The sequence below is a fragment of the Oreochromis aureus genome, linkage group 18, assembly GCF_013358895.1.
Source record: "Oreochromis aureus strain Israel breed Guangdong linkage group 18, ZZ_aureus, whole genome shotgun sequence".
Classification (NCBI taxonomy): Eukaryota; Metazoa; Chordata; class Actinopteri; order Cichliformes; family Cichlidae; genus Oreochromis; species Oreochromis aureus.
Window position 1 is genome coordinate 15,067,547 of NC_052959.1, and position 18,460 is coordinate 15,086,006.

At 39.3% G+C, this 18,460-nt stretch overlaps 1 protein-coding gene across 2 annotated transcripts; it reads right to left on the reverse strand.

The window, feature by feature from the left end:
* Positions 1-2: 2 nt before the first annotated feature.
* On the reverse strand, positions 3-18,301 carry rc3h1b (ring finger and CCCH-type domains 1b). Of its 2 annotated transcripts, none has more exons than XM_039602867.1 (20): positions 18,115-18,301; positions 16,480-16,893; positions 14,729-14,849; positions 12,785-13,024; positions 12,473-12,648; positions 12,078-12,278; positions 11,772-11,904; positions 10,627-10,745; positions 10,176-10,288; positions 9,459-9,698; positions 9,096-9,280; positions 8,603-8,961; positions 8,331-8,489; positions 8,034-8,189; positions 7,713-7,935; positions 6,300-6,390; positions 6,040-6,136; positions 4,208-4,417; positions 3,908-4,011; positions 3-3,797 (listed from the first exon to the last, which is right to left on the reverse strand). In XM_039602867.1, exons 2-20 carry the CDS (start codon positions 16,708-16,710, stop codon positions 3,641-3,643), a joined length of 3,315 nt encoding a protein of 1,104 aa, XP_039458801.1. In that variant the 5' UTR covers positions 16,711-16,893; positions 18,115-18,301; the 3' UTR covers positions 3-3,640. The 2 variants fall into 2 exon arrangements, with proteins under 2 accessions (XP_039458801.1, XP_031611762.2); XM_031755902.2 differs by having other exon boundaries at positions 6,300-6,393.
* Between the last annotated feature and the right edge of the window lie 159 nt (positions 18,302-18,460).

Below are 18,460 nucleotides of genomic sequence, written 5' to 3' on the forward strand. Positions count from 1 at the left end.
ACTGAGTTAGCAATATCATTTATTCTTTCTCCCTCAGCTTAGAATCACTGTTGTACATAAGTTACATTTTGTTTTCTCAATTTCACAGGTTCTTGTTTTCCTCTTCAAACTTCCAGTTTGACCTCCCTCTCATATCAAAAAAAAGAAAAAAGCAGATTGTATTATACAAAAATGCAAACCAATTTTCACACAGTGAATTCTCTTACAAAGTCATAAAATGGCGTAATAATGGCTACATCCACATTGGAGGAAGATAATTCTAGACATTCCTTAATGGAGTATAATATACATATAAAAAAATTTTTTTCTTGCTGAAATCAAACCTGTACCTTAATTTAAGAGATATTTTACACGGGAGTAATTATATAAAAAAGCCATTTGCGAATTTCCCCAGAAAGTCCGGGAATAAAATGTGAGCCTCAAACAGCAGTAACAGAGTTCAGTGGTCAAGGGTGGTAGAGGAGGGGTTTAACTGGTTATGCAAATATGGGGTATAGGCAGCGGTTCCACTCAGAAACAAAAAACACACTGAATATTGAAATTAACGTCTTTGCTATTCGCTGTATAATAAAACACCCCATACTTCACGGTATGTCAGTTTTTGCAAAGCTAAAGTCATTCCGGCTCATTCAGACCTGCAGGGACCCGTTTGGCAGGATCAGCATTGTGGGAAATTTCATCAGCTTCTGTGAGAATCAAAATACTGAATTAACACCATTAAATCTTTAGCCAATTACCGACTAACTCCATTCCCTGGTTTTTTTGGGGGTTTTTTTTTTGATTAAGCTGATGGCCCTATTTCTTGCGAATAGTTGTCAAAAAAACACAACAACAAAAAAAGCAAATAAAAATTAGAAAAAACACACACACACAAAAAAAAGTGTGAATGTCACCAAGTGCTCATAAAGCTGCACACATCAGGTCAGGTGTTGACTAAGACTTGCATGTCAAATTCACTCAACTAATGCCAAGAAAAAAAAACAACAAAAAATCTACAGAAAGCCAAGTCAACATTCTTTAAAAAAACAAATCAAATCTTGACAGATTTAGATTATTGTATCATTGTATTTTTTGGGTGGTGGGACCAAGGTCTGAGTCCATCATGCCAATTCAGTGTTAATTAGCTCCTAAAACAAAAACGAAAAAAAGGTAAAGGAGCGCTAGATGAAGACTTGAGGCTAACCTTCCATCAAAGACTTCTTGCTAATTCTCTTGGGGGCAATGGTGGGCTAAACCCCAAAACTTTCCTAACACCTCAACTCTATCACTTGGTACAGCACAATGAAGGGGGAGAAAAACAAAAAACACAACAAACAACTTATCCAGGGTACATCTACAATACAATCTAGCACACACACAAAACATCTCCATAATTTTTTCAAAGTTATGAATTTTGTCTTCTTCGGAAGCATAGTCTAATCTTTGTTTGAACACAAAAGATTTAAGTGAACACACATCAATTCACACAGAAGTCCTTCGTCTGGGAAAGGATAAAGTCTGTGTTGGCAACCAGTGGACCGAAAACAAATTTTAAAAAAAACCCCGAAAAACAAAAACATTTTGCTGATTCTAAGTAGAGATCATTTAATATAAATGCTGAGCGAGTAGGATAAGAGGTGGCACGTTAATAGTGCTTTAGTATATTAATGTATGGATACATACTCATATGTATAAGTGAGCTGTGTACCTAAACAATAAATGTAGCAAGGAGCAGCCAGAGGCTTTAAGTGTGGTTGGAAAACTTAAGAAAAAAAAGAAAATCCAAAACTTTTGCTGTCAAACTGGAAAAGATACCCATTGAACAGCCAAGATGAGGATGTTGCACAACACAAAAACATTTGTGCCTTAAAATAATTGACTCATCCGGTGTCACCAATGTGCCAGTTTCTCAGTATTCCTCATGTGAAAGCAAAGGTTTGATGTTAAACTAAAACAACTTGACCCACAGTCTCCTCCATGCTTTAACCGTTCAAGAACAAGAACTCACCCGTTGTCAGCAGAGCAGTAAAACTTTTGCCAATCATGCTGTTTACAAAAAGGCAACGAGCTCTCTATTGAGCATCAGCAGTAAACAATTTATATGATGGAGAAAGAGCAATAATAGTTCTAATGATGGTGATGATGACAGCAGGTTGTGAACAAAAAAACATGTGACCAAGTGAGCTGTATATCGCACCAGTCAGCAAAGACACTCAAATACACTCAATGCGAGGTGAATGAATTTATTAATCTGATCGAAGCACAGCCGTTCCTGAAGGTTTCCAGCCGCCACACAGTAAATAACACTGCTTTCTTCAGCTGTAAACATGATTTCAAATGTACTGTGCAGCCAAGAACGCTACAACAGCAACCTTTCTGGACTCTGCGCCAATTATAGCCATTTCATGACGGAGAGGAGAGTGCGTCTTCAACTAAGCTGGATAAAACCTTCACAAGGTAAGCATCATCGCCCAAAATCGTAACAATGTAAAGCAAGAAAAAAGTAAGACAAAAATTTAACAAAACATACACAAGGGAAGGCAACTTCATAGAAGTTAGGAGAACAAATGACAAGATAATCCCAATGGGGAGGCCTTTTGTGTGGCCAGATGAGAATCTCTGAGGAGGGAAATCCCTTATTTGCCTTGATGTTTTAAGGTCAACTTCACAGTCGTTCAAGTGACTCCTGATACAGAAAGGTGCACCATCTCCGTCTGGTAACATGCATGCACAAGCTCACAACAATTTGCCTGAGCTGAATGCAGCAGACAGTCAGGAGCACAGGTGAAAGGCAACCAAATCACATCAGGGTCACATAAAAAAAACAAAAAATAAAAATAAATCAAGAGAAGCACTTAGTAGGTTCCCTTATAGAAAACACGGAAAGCTCATTACCAAAGACTTACTGCAATCTTTAAAACAGAATGCTCCAATTAAATATATACTGCTTTCAAATATGAAACAGACTTATGTGTTCATAAAATGCAATAATAAAAATCATACTTCTCATGGCAGGTGTGGAAGTGCATGTGGTGTAACACTGCATTTTTAAAAACACCCTGCATGCCCATTTTGGCTGAATCCAGGTGGAATATATTGAAGTGCTTTTCCCTCCTCAGACATCCAAATCTGGGCAACCTCTTTTTTTGTTTTTTTCTTACGATTTTGGGGGGCGAGTACCAAGAGTGACATTTCTGCCATCTTCAATCATAAACCAGATCGTACAGAATTTATTCAGAGTGTATGCGATGTTACAAGGTGCTCCTATTTACCTAACCATTCAACTAACCCAACATTCTTCTCCAGGAGGATCAAATACTTTCCTATAATTTTACCGTTGAGGTTGAATATGCATATACTTTTTAAATAAAGTTGTAATGACACTGTCAACGTCACCACCATTTTCTCTTCCTGAATCTACTGTGAGCCTTGTTAATCTAAACCCAGTACAAAAAAATTAAAATAAAAAAAATAACAACAACACACACAAGAATTGTTATCATATGCCCTGGTTTCCAGGCAAGGAAAGTCATTAAAAAAAAAGCTCATTCACAGAACAAAAAGAAAGAAAATTCATCACGGCAGATACTGCTCATCTTCTAAATAGAATGGGTGTATGTGTGCCTGTGCATGCTTTTGAATGTGTGTAAATGTGTACTTCCTAAGAGCAGGAATGGACAACACCATTCTTCTGCATCTCTGAACCAGTGACACCTGGATCTGAACATAAGCTCAATGCAGATGCTTTATTTGTCAGTGACAGCATGGACCCGCCCACTGCACTTTCTGGCAGACTGCTGGAGCCATTTGACACCTCACTGTATGAAGAAAAGAGAAAACGGACAAAGCAGAACAAGACATGAATGGAAATAATGTAAAATATTCATATTCAGGGGGACGGAGTATATTTAAGCATGTTCATACTCACGCAAGCGCCAAGGAGATTTCTTCCAGTGGAGTCTTATGGTCTGGCTGTCCATTCTCAGCAGGTTTCATCTTGTACTGCTGAACATCATGGACCACCTGGTTTTCCTGGTTTGGAAATGGATATAACCCCCAATAAAATATTTCATCACACACAGCTCATATAGATCAAGATCTCAATTTGCCAAAAACCCACCCATCAAGACCTTTTAACCACATCACCACTAATCCCACATTCTCTCAAAATCCATGGTTAAATTGTTACATCCCTCGTTAGTGTTCAACAACTCGCCACCACTCCTACCATAGCCATCTCACGGGTCCTTTTGCCGATCTCTTTCTCGACCTGGTGAAGCTCCAGGCTAAGCTGTTCACTGGAGACAGCTGTTGCACTTGCTCCCCCTGATGGCCACTTGGGTTGTTGCTGTTGTGAGGCTACTGCTGCCTGGCCCTGGCCAGGGTGAGTAGCCAATGCACTGGCCTCCCTCTGCAGGAGTAAAGAATTACTGGCAGCCTGTAGCAGAAAGGAAGGAAGTAAAGAGTAGGAGGGTGAATGTGCAATCTGGAAGTCTTTAGCAATAGTCAGGAAAACAATGGTTTAAAATGGGACATTCATTTTACTCATTACACATATTTCAGTGTTGAACATATGTTAATAGTAACTAGGCACCAGGTAAACAGCTTTTATTTCTCACATCAATTTGTAATCTAAAAAGGAGAGTCAAGCTATAAATAGGTAATGCAAGAAATCAATAATATTGAGCACTTCACACCTCTTATGGCGTAAAAATTGATCAAAACAATGTGGGTCTTTCTAGACATTTTTAGATACTCCTAGGGCTGCTCAATTAATCAAATTTTAATCTAAATTATGATCTGGGCTTTCAACGATCACTAAAAATGACTGAGCCGATTATTAGCACCTCCCTCGTGCTTTACTCTCGTGTTGCTCCGTGTGGCAAATCGAGCGCACCTCTCTGCGTTTCGAACACGCGTCACAACAATTAAGAGGACCCGAGGGAAGCTTGGAAAGCTAATGCCGGGCTCACACTGTGCGATTTTTTCAGTCGCACGATTCAGCACCTGCTCAAACTGTACGATTGACTCGCAGGGGTTAGAAGTTCATAGGTCACGATGCAGGGTCTCACACTATACGGCCCGATGCTCTGATGCGACCTGAGTGCTTAAACTGTGCGTTCATAAAATGAAAGTTATAACAGAAATTCTGTCGCTTGCTCTCCCTCTCTGTCTTTCACTCACACAGACACGCGCACACCACCACCATCAACTTTATGAAAAACATTGATCAGGCAGCTGTGATTGAGCAGGAATGTAGATCCAACTATTTTCACGGTTGTTGTGGTCGTGATAATTTTGTGAGGCCACAACGAAAAGGCTCGGGTGAGCTTTCCAAAGTTCTACAAGTTGTGCCTCCATCGCTTATGTCCAGATCACACGCTGCACTGCCGTGCTGCGCCGTCTTTTTCGCTGACATTTGTGTTTGCGCGTGCGCAGTGTGAGAAGCTGTGGTGACACCCTCACAACGGTCGGGAGGATTTCAAACAGGTTTGATTGATGATCGGGAGCTGGTCGTGAGGTGTTAATCGCTTCTCGTTACCCCACGTACACTACACGATGCACGATGAAGGACAAACTCGGGCCGATCGCCAAAACGGTCGCACGACTCAAAAATCGGCTCAAAATGGGCCAAAAATCACACAGTGTGAGCCCGGCATAAGCAGAAGTTATTTGGAGAGGAGAGGATAATGGCTGCTGAAGAAAGAATGCAGTTGGTTGAAAAGAGAGGTAAAACGACTTCAGTGGTGTGGAAACATTATGGGTTCGCGGAGTCAGACGTGGATCAAATATTGTGCAGTATTTTGAAGTTCACTAAACATAGATGTTTACATTTTTCATTTATTTTTTATATTGCAAACATTTGCACTGTAATCAGTATTTGAACACTAGTTTATATTATTTTTTGACAATCTTTAAAGCCATTATTCAATACATTGTTATTGTTAAATAAATATTGTCAAATAATCGAGATCTCAATTTCAGTGAAAATAATCGTGATTATCATTTTCGCCATAATCGAGCAGCCCTAGACACTCCTTAGTAACAGATTGTACAAACCTCCATGCTGTGCATCTGTGTCTGTTGGCTGATCTGCTGGTTCACCTGCTGTAGCTCAATCTTTAACTGCTCTCTGTCTGAGGCTGCCATGGGTAGACTGCAACAGCAAAAAAAAATAACTGCTTCACAATCTTTAACAAAAGCATTTATGATATTTGCTAAATGCACAATTCACATGATCATTTACTGACTATATTTAAAAAAACAAAACAACAACAACCACAAGAACAACGAACAGATTAAACAAATATAGGACTTACCGGTCACTAAAATGTCCCTGAGAGGAGGAGGCATTCTGGTGGGTGGGGTATGAAGTTCCACCCCATCCTCCATGGCTTCCATATGTGTATTCTGCTGAAGGGAAAGTGGTAAATTGTATAACAGAACTATGTTCTTAACAAATTGTAATTCTGAAACACTACGAGTATGTGTAATGACTATGCTCTAATGAGTATTCCCGTGTGTTGAATACTATACTTGTTTACTTTGCTGCTCCAACAATGTGAATTTCCCATCTCTGGGACTAATAAAAGCTGTCTTATCTTATAATCCTATGTGTGGGGGGACAAAAATAAATAAAAACATAACATCTTTCCTTACACCTTCTTCAAAAACTACTTTGTGTATCACAATTGACAAGATCAGATTAGAAGTATGCTTGTACAGGTGCGGCTTCCTATAAATATAGCTGGAGCTGATCTTCTTAAAAACAATTGCTTGGTCTGAATTGTGACTTGAGCATGACAGCCTTCAAAGCATTTTTAAGAAATACTACAGAAGCTTTGAAGGGCTACAGAAGTGTTTCTAAATACACTGGTGTTCAGTTCGCAACAGGCACGTTTTCTACAAACGGAAGAAGAATTCAGGACTGTTTCTACTCTTCATATGTGTGGGTGTCCTGCAAAAAAAAAAAAAAAAAAAAAAATCCTCACACCAAGAGCACAATGTGCAATCTTGAAAGTAGTGAAAAAGTACCCAACTGCTGCAAAATCACTTGCAGAAATATCTACAACTTGATTAAAAAAAACAAAAAAACAACAGAAAAAAAGTACTCATGTTTTTACTGATTAAATGTGGAAATGGAAAGATCCTACTGCCTTAAAAAAAGCAAAAAAACAAAAAACAGGATGTGCCACTTCTGATAAAATGTTCTGCAAATAGATACTAAGCTGAATGTGAATTCTCAATGTAAAGATAAAAACGGGCACTGCACACCACCCTCGAAAATTTGTGCATTTCCATATGATGCATGGTGGAGGGAGTATGATAGTTTGGCATTTCTTTGCTATCTAAGCACCTGGTGACCAAAAGCACACAAGTAATTAAACAAAGACAATTTGCACTATGGAATGGCCAAGTCAGCATCCTGACCTTAACCTACTTGAGTTGCTACATTCATGATAAACATACAGTGTTCATTGTATTTCTGATGAATGTTAACTGAAACAGTAATAAGGGAATAGTCCCAAATCACAGAAGCAGCTACAGGAAATGCTGTAGCTGCTGAAAGCTGTTGCACAAGGAGGTTCAATGAGTCACTGAATTAAAGAGTTGAAGTTCTTTTTCTTCTTCTTGTGTGTGTATTGCTCTAGACAAAGCAATAGAAACAATATGCTCCCTTTAATTACCAGTGTCAGTAAAGTAATAAGACTGCGGTCCATGTGGGCTCTTACCTGGCATGGCCATGTGTTTAGAATTTGGGTTCTGGGGAGTGGAGACCATGGCCTGCACAGGTCCAGTGGTCTGATAGCCTGTCTTTGAGGTGCGAGAGATGGCCCCAAAGCGCGACACAGTGGGCAGGGTACCAAATGGAATAATGGGGTCATCATCCTTTACTTCTGTGCCCTTCCGAGGGGCCTCCAACGACGGTTCTCTCAGGTCTTTAGCATCCACATTCTGACAAAAGGAGAGAAAAGGGTAAAGAGAGGAAAGGTTATTATTACATGACAAACCCAAGAAATGAGCACAACGTTCGTTTGTCAATTGAGGCTTACCATCATCTCCACAGGAGGACCAACCATAACATCTTTGGGTTTGGGATCTTTTGTGCCAATGTATGAGCCAATAGTTTCACAAGACCAGGGCGAGTATTGCCCCGGATAGTTGGCTAGTCTGCATTTTGGAATTGCTTTGGAGTTGTCCTCGTCATACTGCAGACACAACACATGCAATTATTAAGACTTACCCATATTCACAGTTAACTCAAGCTTTACTTCACCACCTACATTCAGGATTATTTTAGGCTTTTTAAGCCTGAAATAAGATGCATATTAAATTTCCTGGGTACTAACATCAGGAGGGTAGTCGTTGGGGAAGGGATGTGTAAGAGTGGGTGAAGCAGCAAAAGGTGGAGGCGAAATGACCTTCCTTTCCTCCAGCTGGGATAACAGCTCCTGCCGGCGTCGATGTAGATAGTCCAGGCTGGCTTGAGGACCACTACATGATGGCCCCTATGAGATGCACACACAAATAATGACTGCTGAACTGCTGACAGTTTTCTTTTTTCCCCCCAATATCCACACCAAGAGAAATGAGCACAAAGCATATCTAAAACCGTACTCACCCTCACATAGGGCCTCATATTCATAGGTTGAGCACCTGGTGGATAGTAGCCATCTGCTGCATATCTATCCCGGGTACTGGGCTCTGGGTGGTAAACAGAGTTGGAATGCCCTGTTGATGGTGGGGGCACATAAGGCTGTGGGGGAGGTGGTGGACCACTGTAGGGCATATGGCGACCTCTGTCATAGTGTGAAGGATGAGGGTAGGAGAATTGTTGACCAGAGTGAGGGGCCTGGTAGGTTCGTTCAGGAGGGTAACCAGGGTAAGGATCCGGGTAAGGGGGTCCTGACTCACTATGCGGAGGAGGGTTACGGATGTAATCTCTTGGAACATACTGTGGTGGCTGCTGGTAGGGGTAACCTGGAAAACAAAAATGTCACACTATTAAAAAAAAAAATAAAAAAATAAAAACTTCCAATTTACTTCCAAGTATAAATTAAAATAATAATAAAAATAATGTTACAATTTCAGTCATATGCATACATTATGCCTACCTGCAGAATACGGTTGGGGCTCATACTGAGAGGCAGAAGGTGGTGCACGAGTGTCACCGTACATCTCAGCGAGCTGTTGCTGGGGGTAGACTGGTGATCCTCTGGGAACCACTGGCAGGTTTTCTGCTGAAATCCTGGAGTGGGCTAGGGGATGAGGTGGCATAGTCATGCCACGTTTGTCCAGGCTACAAGAATAAACCCACATTGTTAAATATTTTTCCAACATCTGATGTATCTTCTGTTGTCCTGTTTAACATAGAGCAAATAATTTAACTGAATAACCTCATTCTGTGACCTAGGGATAAGAAAACCCGTGCCTCTGATGAAGATGCTAACTCTCTGGCTTCTGCATACTATACTCACACATCAGGAGGCGATCCTGGTGCACTGGGACTCCCTCCGTCCATCTTAACAGATTTACGCGGCAGCTCATATGAGACTGGGTCGGTGCCACGAGCAATGAGCGTGGGCAAAGAGGATCCACCAGTTCCATTGGCCAAGGGTGAAGGCTTTCGGGTCACTGCTACATCGAGAGGATCGTCTGACAAGAGTCCTCCTGAGCCAGGGAGGCGAGCTGCCAGACGCTTGTTCATCTTACGATACCTTAAAATAAATAAGTAAGTAAATAAATAAATAAATAAATAGGTATCATAAAATATAACAAAAATTATGATATCAAATTACTTTATATCTATCTATCTATATCTATCTATCTATATATCTATATCTATCTATATCTATAATATATAGTATGATTTGCCCTTTACTGTATATATGTTTTTACCTCCTATGATATAAGATGTCAGCAACTGATTTTAATTTTTAACTCTCTCCTCTCTTGAAATTATATTTACAGAACATTATTGAGAGTGTTTGATTTTGTATTTACAAATACCACTGTTTCATTTGTTTGTAATATATATATATATGATATATATAGGAACAGAAACTAGGAACAATTCAGACCGCCCACTGTGGTAAAAAAGTGACCTCATTGAGGAACAGAAACTAGGTTCAACCCCCCCCCCAAAACTCACACACTCACACACACTATGTTGACAAGTTGTTGTTCAGACTCACTTCTCTAGTTCTTCCTGAGAGTGTGCAAAGGTGCAGCTGGCTCCACGAGGACAGCCTCCCTTCTGCTTCATGTCACGACACATGTAAGTCTTGTATTTGCTGTGCTGAGGAGGCTTAAAAGAAAAGATTTGTTTTGCATACGATCAAAAAGTAAAAACTCCATTTAAGAAAATTGCATTGAATAACAGATGCAAACAAATGTTATATCCAACAAGATGAAACGTTACAAAAATCATTTTTATTTATTCATATAGTTATTTATTAAATATCTCTGTATTTACAATCCTGAAAAATTTGGGTTTGCTACAAATTACAGTAAATCAAGTGTCATAACAATGTTTTGGACCACCATGACTACATCTCCTACAAGCCTTTGAAACATTACTGGACAGTTTAAAAGCCTGTCTTTGTTTTTTCCAAGCATTATTTGCAGTTTAATAGAAACACTAACCTGTTGAGGATCGGCTCCTTTCTTGCTATGGTTCTGGATAAAGTCTACCAGGCCATGTACCACTGTTTTCACTGCTACCAACCCCTTCTCAAGCTGCTCCCATGTAGGAGGAGGAGCATCTAGACAAACAATAAATAATACAGGAAAAAAGGATTAATATATTTCAAATTGGCTGTTCTCCACCAGCTGAGACAGATGTGTGCTTTGAGCCACATAGTAGAAGTCACACTACACAGGACAAATCCAACATACTGATGGGAGTATTTGGTTGTTAGCATAGTTTTAGGAATTTGGTTACTGAAGTGTAGACTTTCAGCTTCAAATCAAGGTCAATTCAGGACAATTTATTACAACATTTGATTTTTTTTTTTTCCTTTTTTTACAGAGTTGCTCCATTTTTACAGGCTCAACAGTAACTGGACAATTGCTTAATAACCAGCTTTATGACCAAGTTTTGCGATAGCCTGCTGTAGCTGACTCCAACTGAATATGCATTTGGTAACTGTTCAGTGGAGCTTTCCACAATAGAATAAAGTCTTATTTTGTACAGAACGAGGCAACTTTCTGGCTGAATAGATGATACAGACCTATGAGAGAGACATAATCAGTGACAAACTTTACTATTGTGTTACTTGCTTAAAAATAAGGAATGCATGGTGACCTCAGCGGCACCAAAAGCCAAGTAGTTCAGAAAGGAATAAAATGCACAATTGATTTTTTTTTTTCCCTCTTGGTGCAGAAAAGCACTTTTTCAATATAAAAGGAGGTATATCACTGTCAAAGTTTACTGTCAGGAGGTTTTACCTAAATATGCAAAGAATTAATGACATTCAAGAAATGACAGACCAGTTCAGTGGCAAGATTCCCAGACATGAATGATGAAATCAATTCTACTAGAATTATGGGAAAAGAACAATATGGATAAGTAAAGGGAAGGGCAAATAACTTTGATCCATATAGAAACTTATCTAAAAAAAAAAAAAAAAATCAACCTGAACTTTAACTTGATTCCTGAAAAAACAAAACTTGGCCAATAACAAAGATTTCTGGGAGGGTTGGGAAAACTCAACAGCCATAGTCTGGATTTGCATCTGACACTGCATGTACCAACTTCTCCTTGCATCATTAGCGGGTGTGTTTCTCACCAGGACTGGGATCAATGTTGGCCAAGAGTTCCAGATGGGGCCGCAGCCTGTTTAGGTTGGCTGGGTCTCCAGTCCTTTGCAGCGCAATTGTCAGCTCCTGGACACTCTGAGCAAAAGATGCTGGAGTCTGCAGCTATACACATGACAACAAAAAAAAGAAAAAGTTAATGCTTTGGTACTTCAGCTTTCATACCTAAGAACATGTTATGACCAACAGAGGTAAGACTCTTTTTTTGAAATGATTCTTTGAAATGTGTACAGTATGTGAAAACGACAAACTGAAATAGATTTACTTCCAGTACACACCTTATCTATGATAGACTGCATGTGTGACTTGTGAGACTGATCCCCATACAAAAGAGAAGACCACTGGTCAGGAGCAATCCGCAATCCACCTTCCATAGCAATCTGAACAATCTGAGAGTCGTGCTCCCGTCGTAGAGCCTCGTAAGTACGAAACTCCTCTTTCAGCTGCATTAGGGATGAATCTTCATCACGTTTGGTAACCTAGTAGAAAGCCACAGAATGAGCTAGTTACCCTTATTTTCTGAAAGAAATTCTTACATACAACAGAAAATTCTGCACAGAAAGTGTTGCACCTATATTTAGCAAAACAATATTGAAACAAATATTAAACAATATTTATAACAAATATCAAAACAATCAAATAAATTTCTTCTGGTTTTCAGCCAGATTAATACCTTGAAACAGGAAGCCCTGTAGAGAAGCTGCACAACGTGGCCTATGCTAGTTTTGGAAGCCTGAGGGAAACGTGGCTCAAGCCTCTGGACTACAAATAGAACCAGCACCTTTCTTGACAAAGCAGAGCCATCCTCAAGAGCAAGGAGGACCAACTTTAGGGCTTCTTCCTGCATGGCTGAGAAAGGAAAAACATATACACAGAATCGATGAGTAACACTCAGTAGTCATCACACTCCAAATTAGTCTTTACTGAGAATAAATTGACTGTTTTCGTGGAAATTTCACTTTGTGGGTAAAGGAAAACTATCTACCTGGGCCGAGAAACTGACATCCTCGTGCACGGACAGCAGCCCACAAGTTGGACGAGAGCTGCTGTGGATTCTGGTGCTGCAAGATGAGCTCAGTGACAGTTCGCTCGCCCAGAGAGCGAGCCGCTCTCATGGCTCTAACACGGCCTTCTTCTTCAACCAGCTGGCAGTGGACCAGAGTAACCAGTTTCCTCTGCATGGGTCGACTCAGCATGCTCTGAGCGGTGCTGCTCAGCCCTACACCTGGCAAAGAGAGAAAAAAAAAAGAATGCAATAAAAGATATACTGCTAAGATATTTTAGTTCAGTACCAGTATCAATGTTTAAATTATCAGAAGCCAGTAGCCATTGTTGAAAAGGCAATGCTCTTTGACGTCGCCAGAAAACAAGGTTTGACTATCCTAACAGGCAGGACAAAGTATATTAATATAACTATAAAGTAAAACTACATTAATTAGTTCATTCTTGTTTCATCCATCAAACATGCACCGCTCTGCAGCAAAGACCAGAGTGACACACATTGACAAACTGGATGCATTTACATGTAAATTAAGTCAAATACTGTTAGTGGGAATGAAGAAATTTTTTTCTTCCTTTTTTCAAGAGTTTTGATCCAGTATACTTTTAAACACAAAACGCTAAATGAACATTTCTGCTCCATCCCAAGAAATCAGGATGTCCCATCTGTCACTGTTGCACTGAGGCTCCTTAAATACATTTATTTATGACTATCAACAATCTTGAGGGCAGCATCATGCACAATATTCTGCACTGAAACAACTTGTAGATACAACTCATTATATTAATATTCAATATTTCAAATGTTTCAATAAGCAGTGCAAATGCTGTAATTTGTTTTCAGACTTAATAGCTGATCATCTTTTTTACTACTTAAACCTTGCACCTTAAATGCAATTCGGATGTTTTCATATGGTTGTGCAATTGAACAAAGTAATTTAAGAGACTAACATTTGGTCTGTAAAATTTAATTTGGATGTCATTAGTGGGTTTTAACCACCATCCATATCTGTGTTATGACAGCACAATCAGCCTTGACAAAAAGTCAGATTTGTAAAAACTGAGTTTCAATTTGTAATAATCTGTTACATTAAAAAATAAAAATATTAAAAATAGTGATCTAGTATAGTAATGTCGTACTCAAGAAACTACAGTAAACTACTACACTAAATACATGTACAGAAATGTTGCTTGAATATTGCTTTTGTTTATCAAGCATAAAACTTGATAACACTTATTGTCCACAGTGTTAACAAACCTCAATGCAATATGTTAACAGAACTAGAATTACTGCTGTAAAAGATAGTTAAGGTTTTGAAGGGATTTCAAAGGTAGAGACAAAACATTAGTATAGGTACTCTTGCTCCTGAGGTAATATTGTCTGCTCGTTCTTGGCATTGTGACTTTACAACTGCAATGTATTACATTACATATAAATACAGAATATTATACAATATTAAAATGTATTACATTTTTGAATGAAAAATCAAGAGGTATACAAATGACACTTGCACTAAATCAGTTATGATACAGTAGGGCTGTGTTTAGCTGTTTTTACATATAGGGTGACAATGTAGTTATGTCTTATTAAGAGCATTCTCACTCAAAGACACCTACAGCTTTATGAGCTATGATATATGCTGGTGCTGTTCAAACTGTCAGTGCCTACCTAGTTTTTGTTTGCCAGACAGTTGGTATACAGCATGAGATTAACACAAAGAAGGCAAACACTCTTACGCTATTTTTTGAAAGGGAAGTCTACACCCATTAACAGTTACCTCCTAATCTATCCACCCTCTTAGAATAAGAAAATTGTTAAGTGGTCTTTCATACTGAAAATCAACCTCCATATCTGAAAGGTCCCAATTTGTCCACTTAACAAAAGAAAGAGCAAACCACAGAGCTAAATAGTCCCAGCAAGGTCCAGTACCTCGGGTGTTGCTGAGGGGTTTGAGGTAGAGGGCCAGCTCCTCCACACACTGCCTGGCCTCCTCATAATGTTGCGAGTCCTCTGGACTTGTTATCAAAGCAACTGGCTGAGCCTTAGGAACCTGCAGCAGAATGCAAAGAAGGAATAATTTAGAAAATCAGTAGCAACAGATGAAAAGATTTCAGTACAATTTTGTCCCAACAAAGCTGTAGCAGCGTTAGTGGAACCGCCATCACCATCCTTTTCATTTCACTGTGTAATGTAGCAGCTAAAAAGCTCAACACAGCTGAATGCACAAATTAATTGTAAATGCCTCTTTATGTGTATTGGAAGACAAAGTAAACTATGCATTCTCACTGATAATATGAAGTTGCATAATGAAATGCATTAAACTAGCCTGAACGTCCAACATCTAATAAGTATCAATAGAAAACATTACTTACTGAAAGAAATCCTAACTTTGGAAAAAGAAATTACCCATTTCCAGTGAGCTGTCAAGCATATTTAAAAAAAAAATCAAAATAAATTAAAAAAATCAAAAAAATTCTGATGTGTATGTTGGTGGCTTAAGTAGTCATTTTTGGCAACGTTTTTGTGTATGGTTATTCTTACGGTAAGAAACAATTTGGACTGAGGGCCAATTTAACACGTTACAACTCATTTTGCACAACAATTAAAATAATCACTACTTAAAATATATTACATTTAATTTCAAATTATGTGGATTCTCACTAATCGCTGGTATTAGAATGTTTTTTATATTTTAGTCACAATTGTCTTTTAAGTAATCAGCTGAAGATTGTCAAAGACCCTCAAAACCAGGCATTTTCATTTGTGCAAGGAGTTTCACTTAACTATATTCTAACAGCATGTATTGAAATATTAATATGCTGAGATGCTCTCATTAATGTTAGCAAAATCTCTTGCTGCAATCTTCCACAAGCAAAGCTCACAAAGGCTAACGTCAGCACATTAAGGCCAATTCCGAGAAAGGTCATAACAAAGCTGAGTGCTACTTGATAATGTTTGCCACCATTATTATCACTCAGTCTGTCCAAATACATGTGTGTGGGGCACACCGCGTGTGGTAGGGATAGTCATATTTTTCCACCATAGAAGCAAATTTTACATAACCGACTTCAACATCAAACAGGGAATGTTTAAGGAAGTCCTACCTAGTTAAACTATATTAGCATAAATGTGCAATAACACTCAGATCTGTTTAAGAGACAAGCCATACCAGTCATGATGACTAGAGAAGACACATCTCAGCATTACAAGTGATGCAGTGACGTTATCCATTATTGCAGTCTTAACTTAGAAACTTGGCCAACAAAGCCAGACACCATTAGCTGTGCCTCACCCTGTTGGTATAACACTCCCTCTGAGAAATACGGCTTTAGTGAATGCGCTAGCACTCAGTAAAGCAGCATAATTCAAGTCATTGCTCAATGACTGCAGGGTGACTCAGAAAGAAATCCCAAAAGTATGTACACCATGTAGTAACCCATGTGTGACACAAATACAATCCATAGTAATTACAGAAAACGTCATCCTTTAAAACCAGGATTGGTGTCTTAAAATGTTTCACTACTATAAAAAAAAAACAAAAACAAAAAAACCACACCCATGAGCTAGTATTCTTAACCACAAGATAGCGTCAACAAAATCTCAGCACAGGCGGTATAAAGTCAGATCTCTGTACATTTGTTTAGCAATTTATGACAAACACACACAAACAAAGGTCTTACCTGGCCTCCCACCAACTGCAACAGAGCCGTGTTGACAGGTAACTGCTCGATGTCTGTGCTGATGGCTGTCTGGTCAAAGGGACAGGCCTTTCGGTGCAACTTGTTCAGGCACATCTTGCAGACTGTATGTCCACAGCCTAAGCTGATGGGCCTGCGAACAGTTTCCTCAAATGTCTGTGTGCAGATCGGGCACAGCAGGAACTCTGTCCATTGTGGTGCTTGCACTGGCATGGTTATATGTTGATGTGATGGGTGTGTATAAATGTATGTGAGCTTAAACACAGAGGAAAATATATAATAATTTTATATATATAATGAAAGATTCCACTGGAATCAATTTTTTTTCTTCCGAACTCAATCGTTCTTAAATGTCCTCACACATTGTGGATTGTGGATCACATCTCGTGATGAATACTGTAAAGCAGAAAGAGAAACGGAATTATAGTTGTTGCCGCATTCACAAACTGTCGTTTTTTTTAATAAAACGTGTCATACTGTTATTAGTTTTACATCAAAACATTGTAGAAGTACACTATAAAACATGGCTACACTGTGCATGAGTGCATTTGCAGCTGAGAAATGCATTCTATGCCGTGTGGTTATAAAGCAGGTTTCCCGTGGAACAACTAACCGCACTGAAAATATGCCTCTTCCTGTCAATTACGTTGTTCAAGCCCAACAAAACAATGTAACGGCAAATCAGACGCGACACAACACATATTTGTAAAGTCGGAATCAAACAAATGGTTGAGATGGACCAAAACAACTGCGGCGTGGCCTAGTTAAAAAAAAAGAAAAAAGAAAAAAAAAGAGCTGGTTATCACTATGACTATGGACAAAGGGTATAGGATAGGCTAACCACCAAGTCCCTCTAACTTGATATAAAGCTAGCGTCTGGTGATAGTGCTTGATAATATTGTACCAACAATGCGCTGTTGCCCAGTATTTTTATCCTTGCTGTGACCATCTCGGTGTTTCGTTATGCACCCACTAATCTTACGAGTGATACGAGACGCTTTTATAGCTAGCTAACTCTAGGTAACGTTAGCTTACTTTTAGCATCGGAAGCTATGGGTGGCTAGTTTCCTAGCTTAGCTACGGGCAAACGTCGTTTGATCAGCAAACAGTTGCTTAACGACCTGAAACCTTTCGCTGACCGACTGTCACACAGTTATTGCTCTGAATATAGTCACAGTTGCTCATACGTTACAGTTTTAATTATATTAATTATCCTTCGAGGAGGCGCTGTTCAAGGAAACGAGATCTAAGAGACACAACAAGTCAGATTATGTAACGCTAGCACCCATAACTTCAAAGCAACGAAACTGTCCCAAAATGTCTTTATATTCACCAGACACAGTGACAACAACTCGATACCAGAAAGTTCTTAAGAACTGACCAGGTTTGTGCTTTAGTCTTGTTTTGAGGGGCACATAACTCAACCGCTCTTGTCGTCGGAATGAGCACAGAGGGCTAACATGCTAATGAACAAATGTTACTCTCTCCACTCTCTTAGCTTCTTAGCTAGCTCGCTAACAATCTCTATGCGTCACTAATGTGCCTAAAACTAAACATGCAACTACTACTTTGGGTTTTTCACCGAGCAGATAAATCGTTATTGTCGATGCTACTCACTTATTCCAAAAGACTTGGAAGTTTTTCATCTTTTTTTAGGAAATTGCTGCGATATTTTCTTGCCATGTCGACTGTGCAGCTTAGCTGCTGCCAAGGTTTGGGAGAGGGTGTCAACTCGACGACAGACTCGCTAGCCGGTTACAGCTAGCTGGAAAAGATGTGTGCGTGCACGCGCGTTTTTTTTTTTTTTTTTGCGTGTGCGCGTTTGGATTGTGGGCAAATGGCGCCCTCTGTTGATATTGAGCCGCACACACAAAATACCGAAACTGGGCAGGTGCTGAGAAGATCACATCTGGGAACATTTTCACAGTTAAACTGCTGAGTTTGCACGAGTGCATATATATTA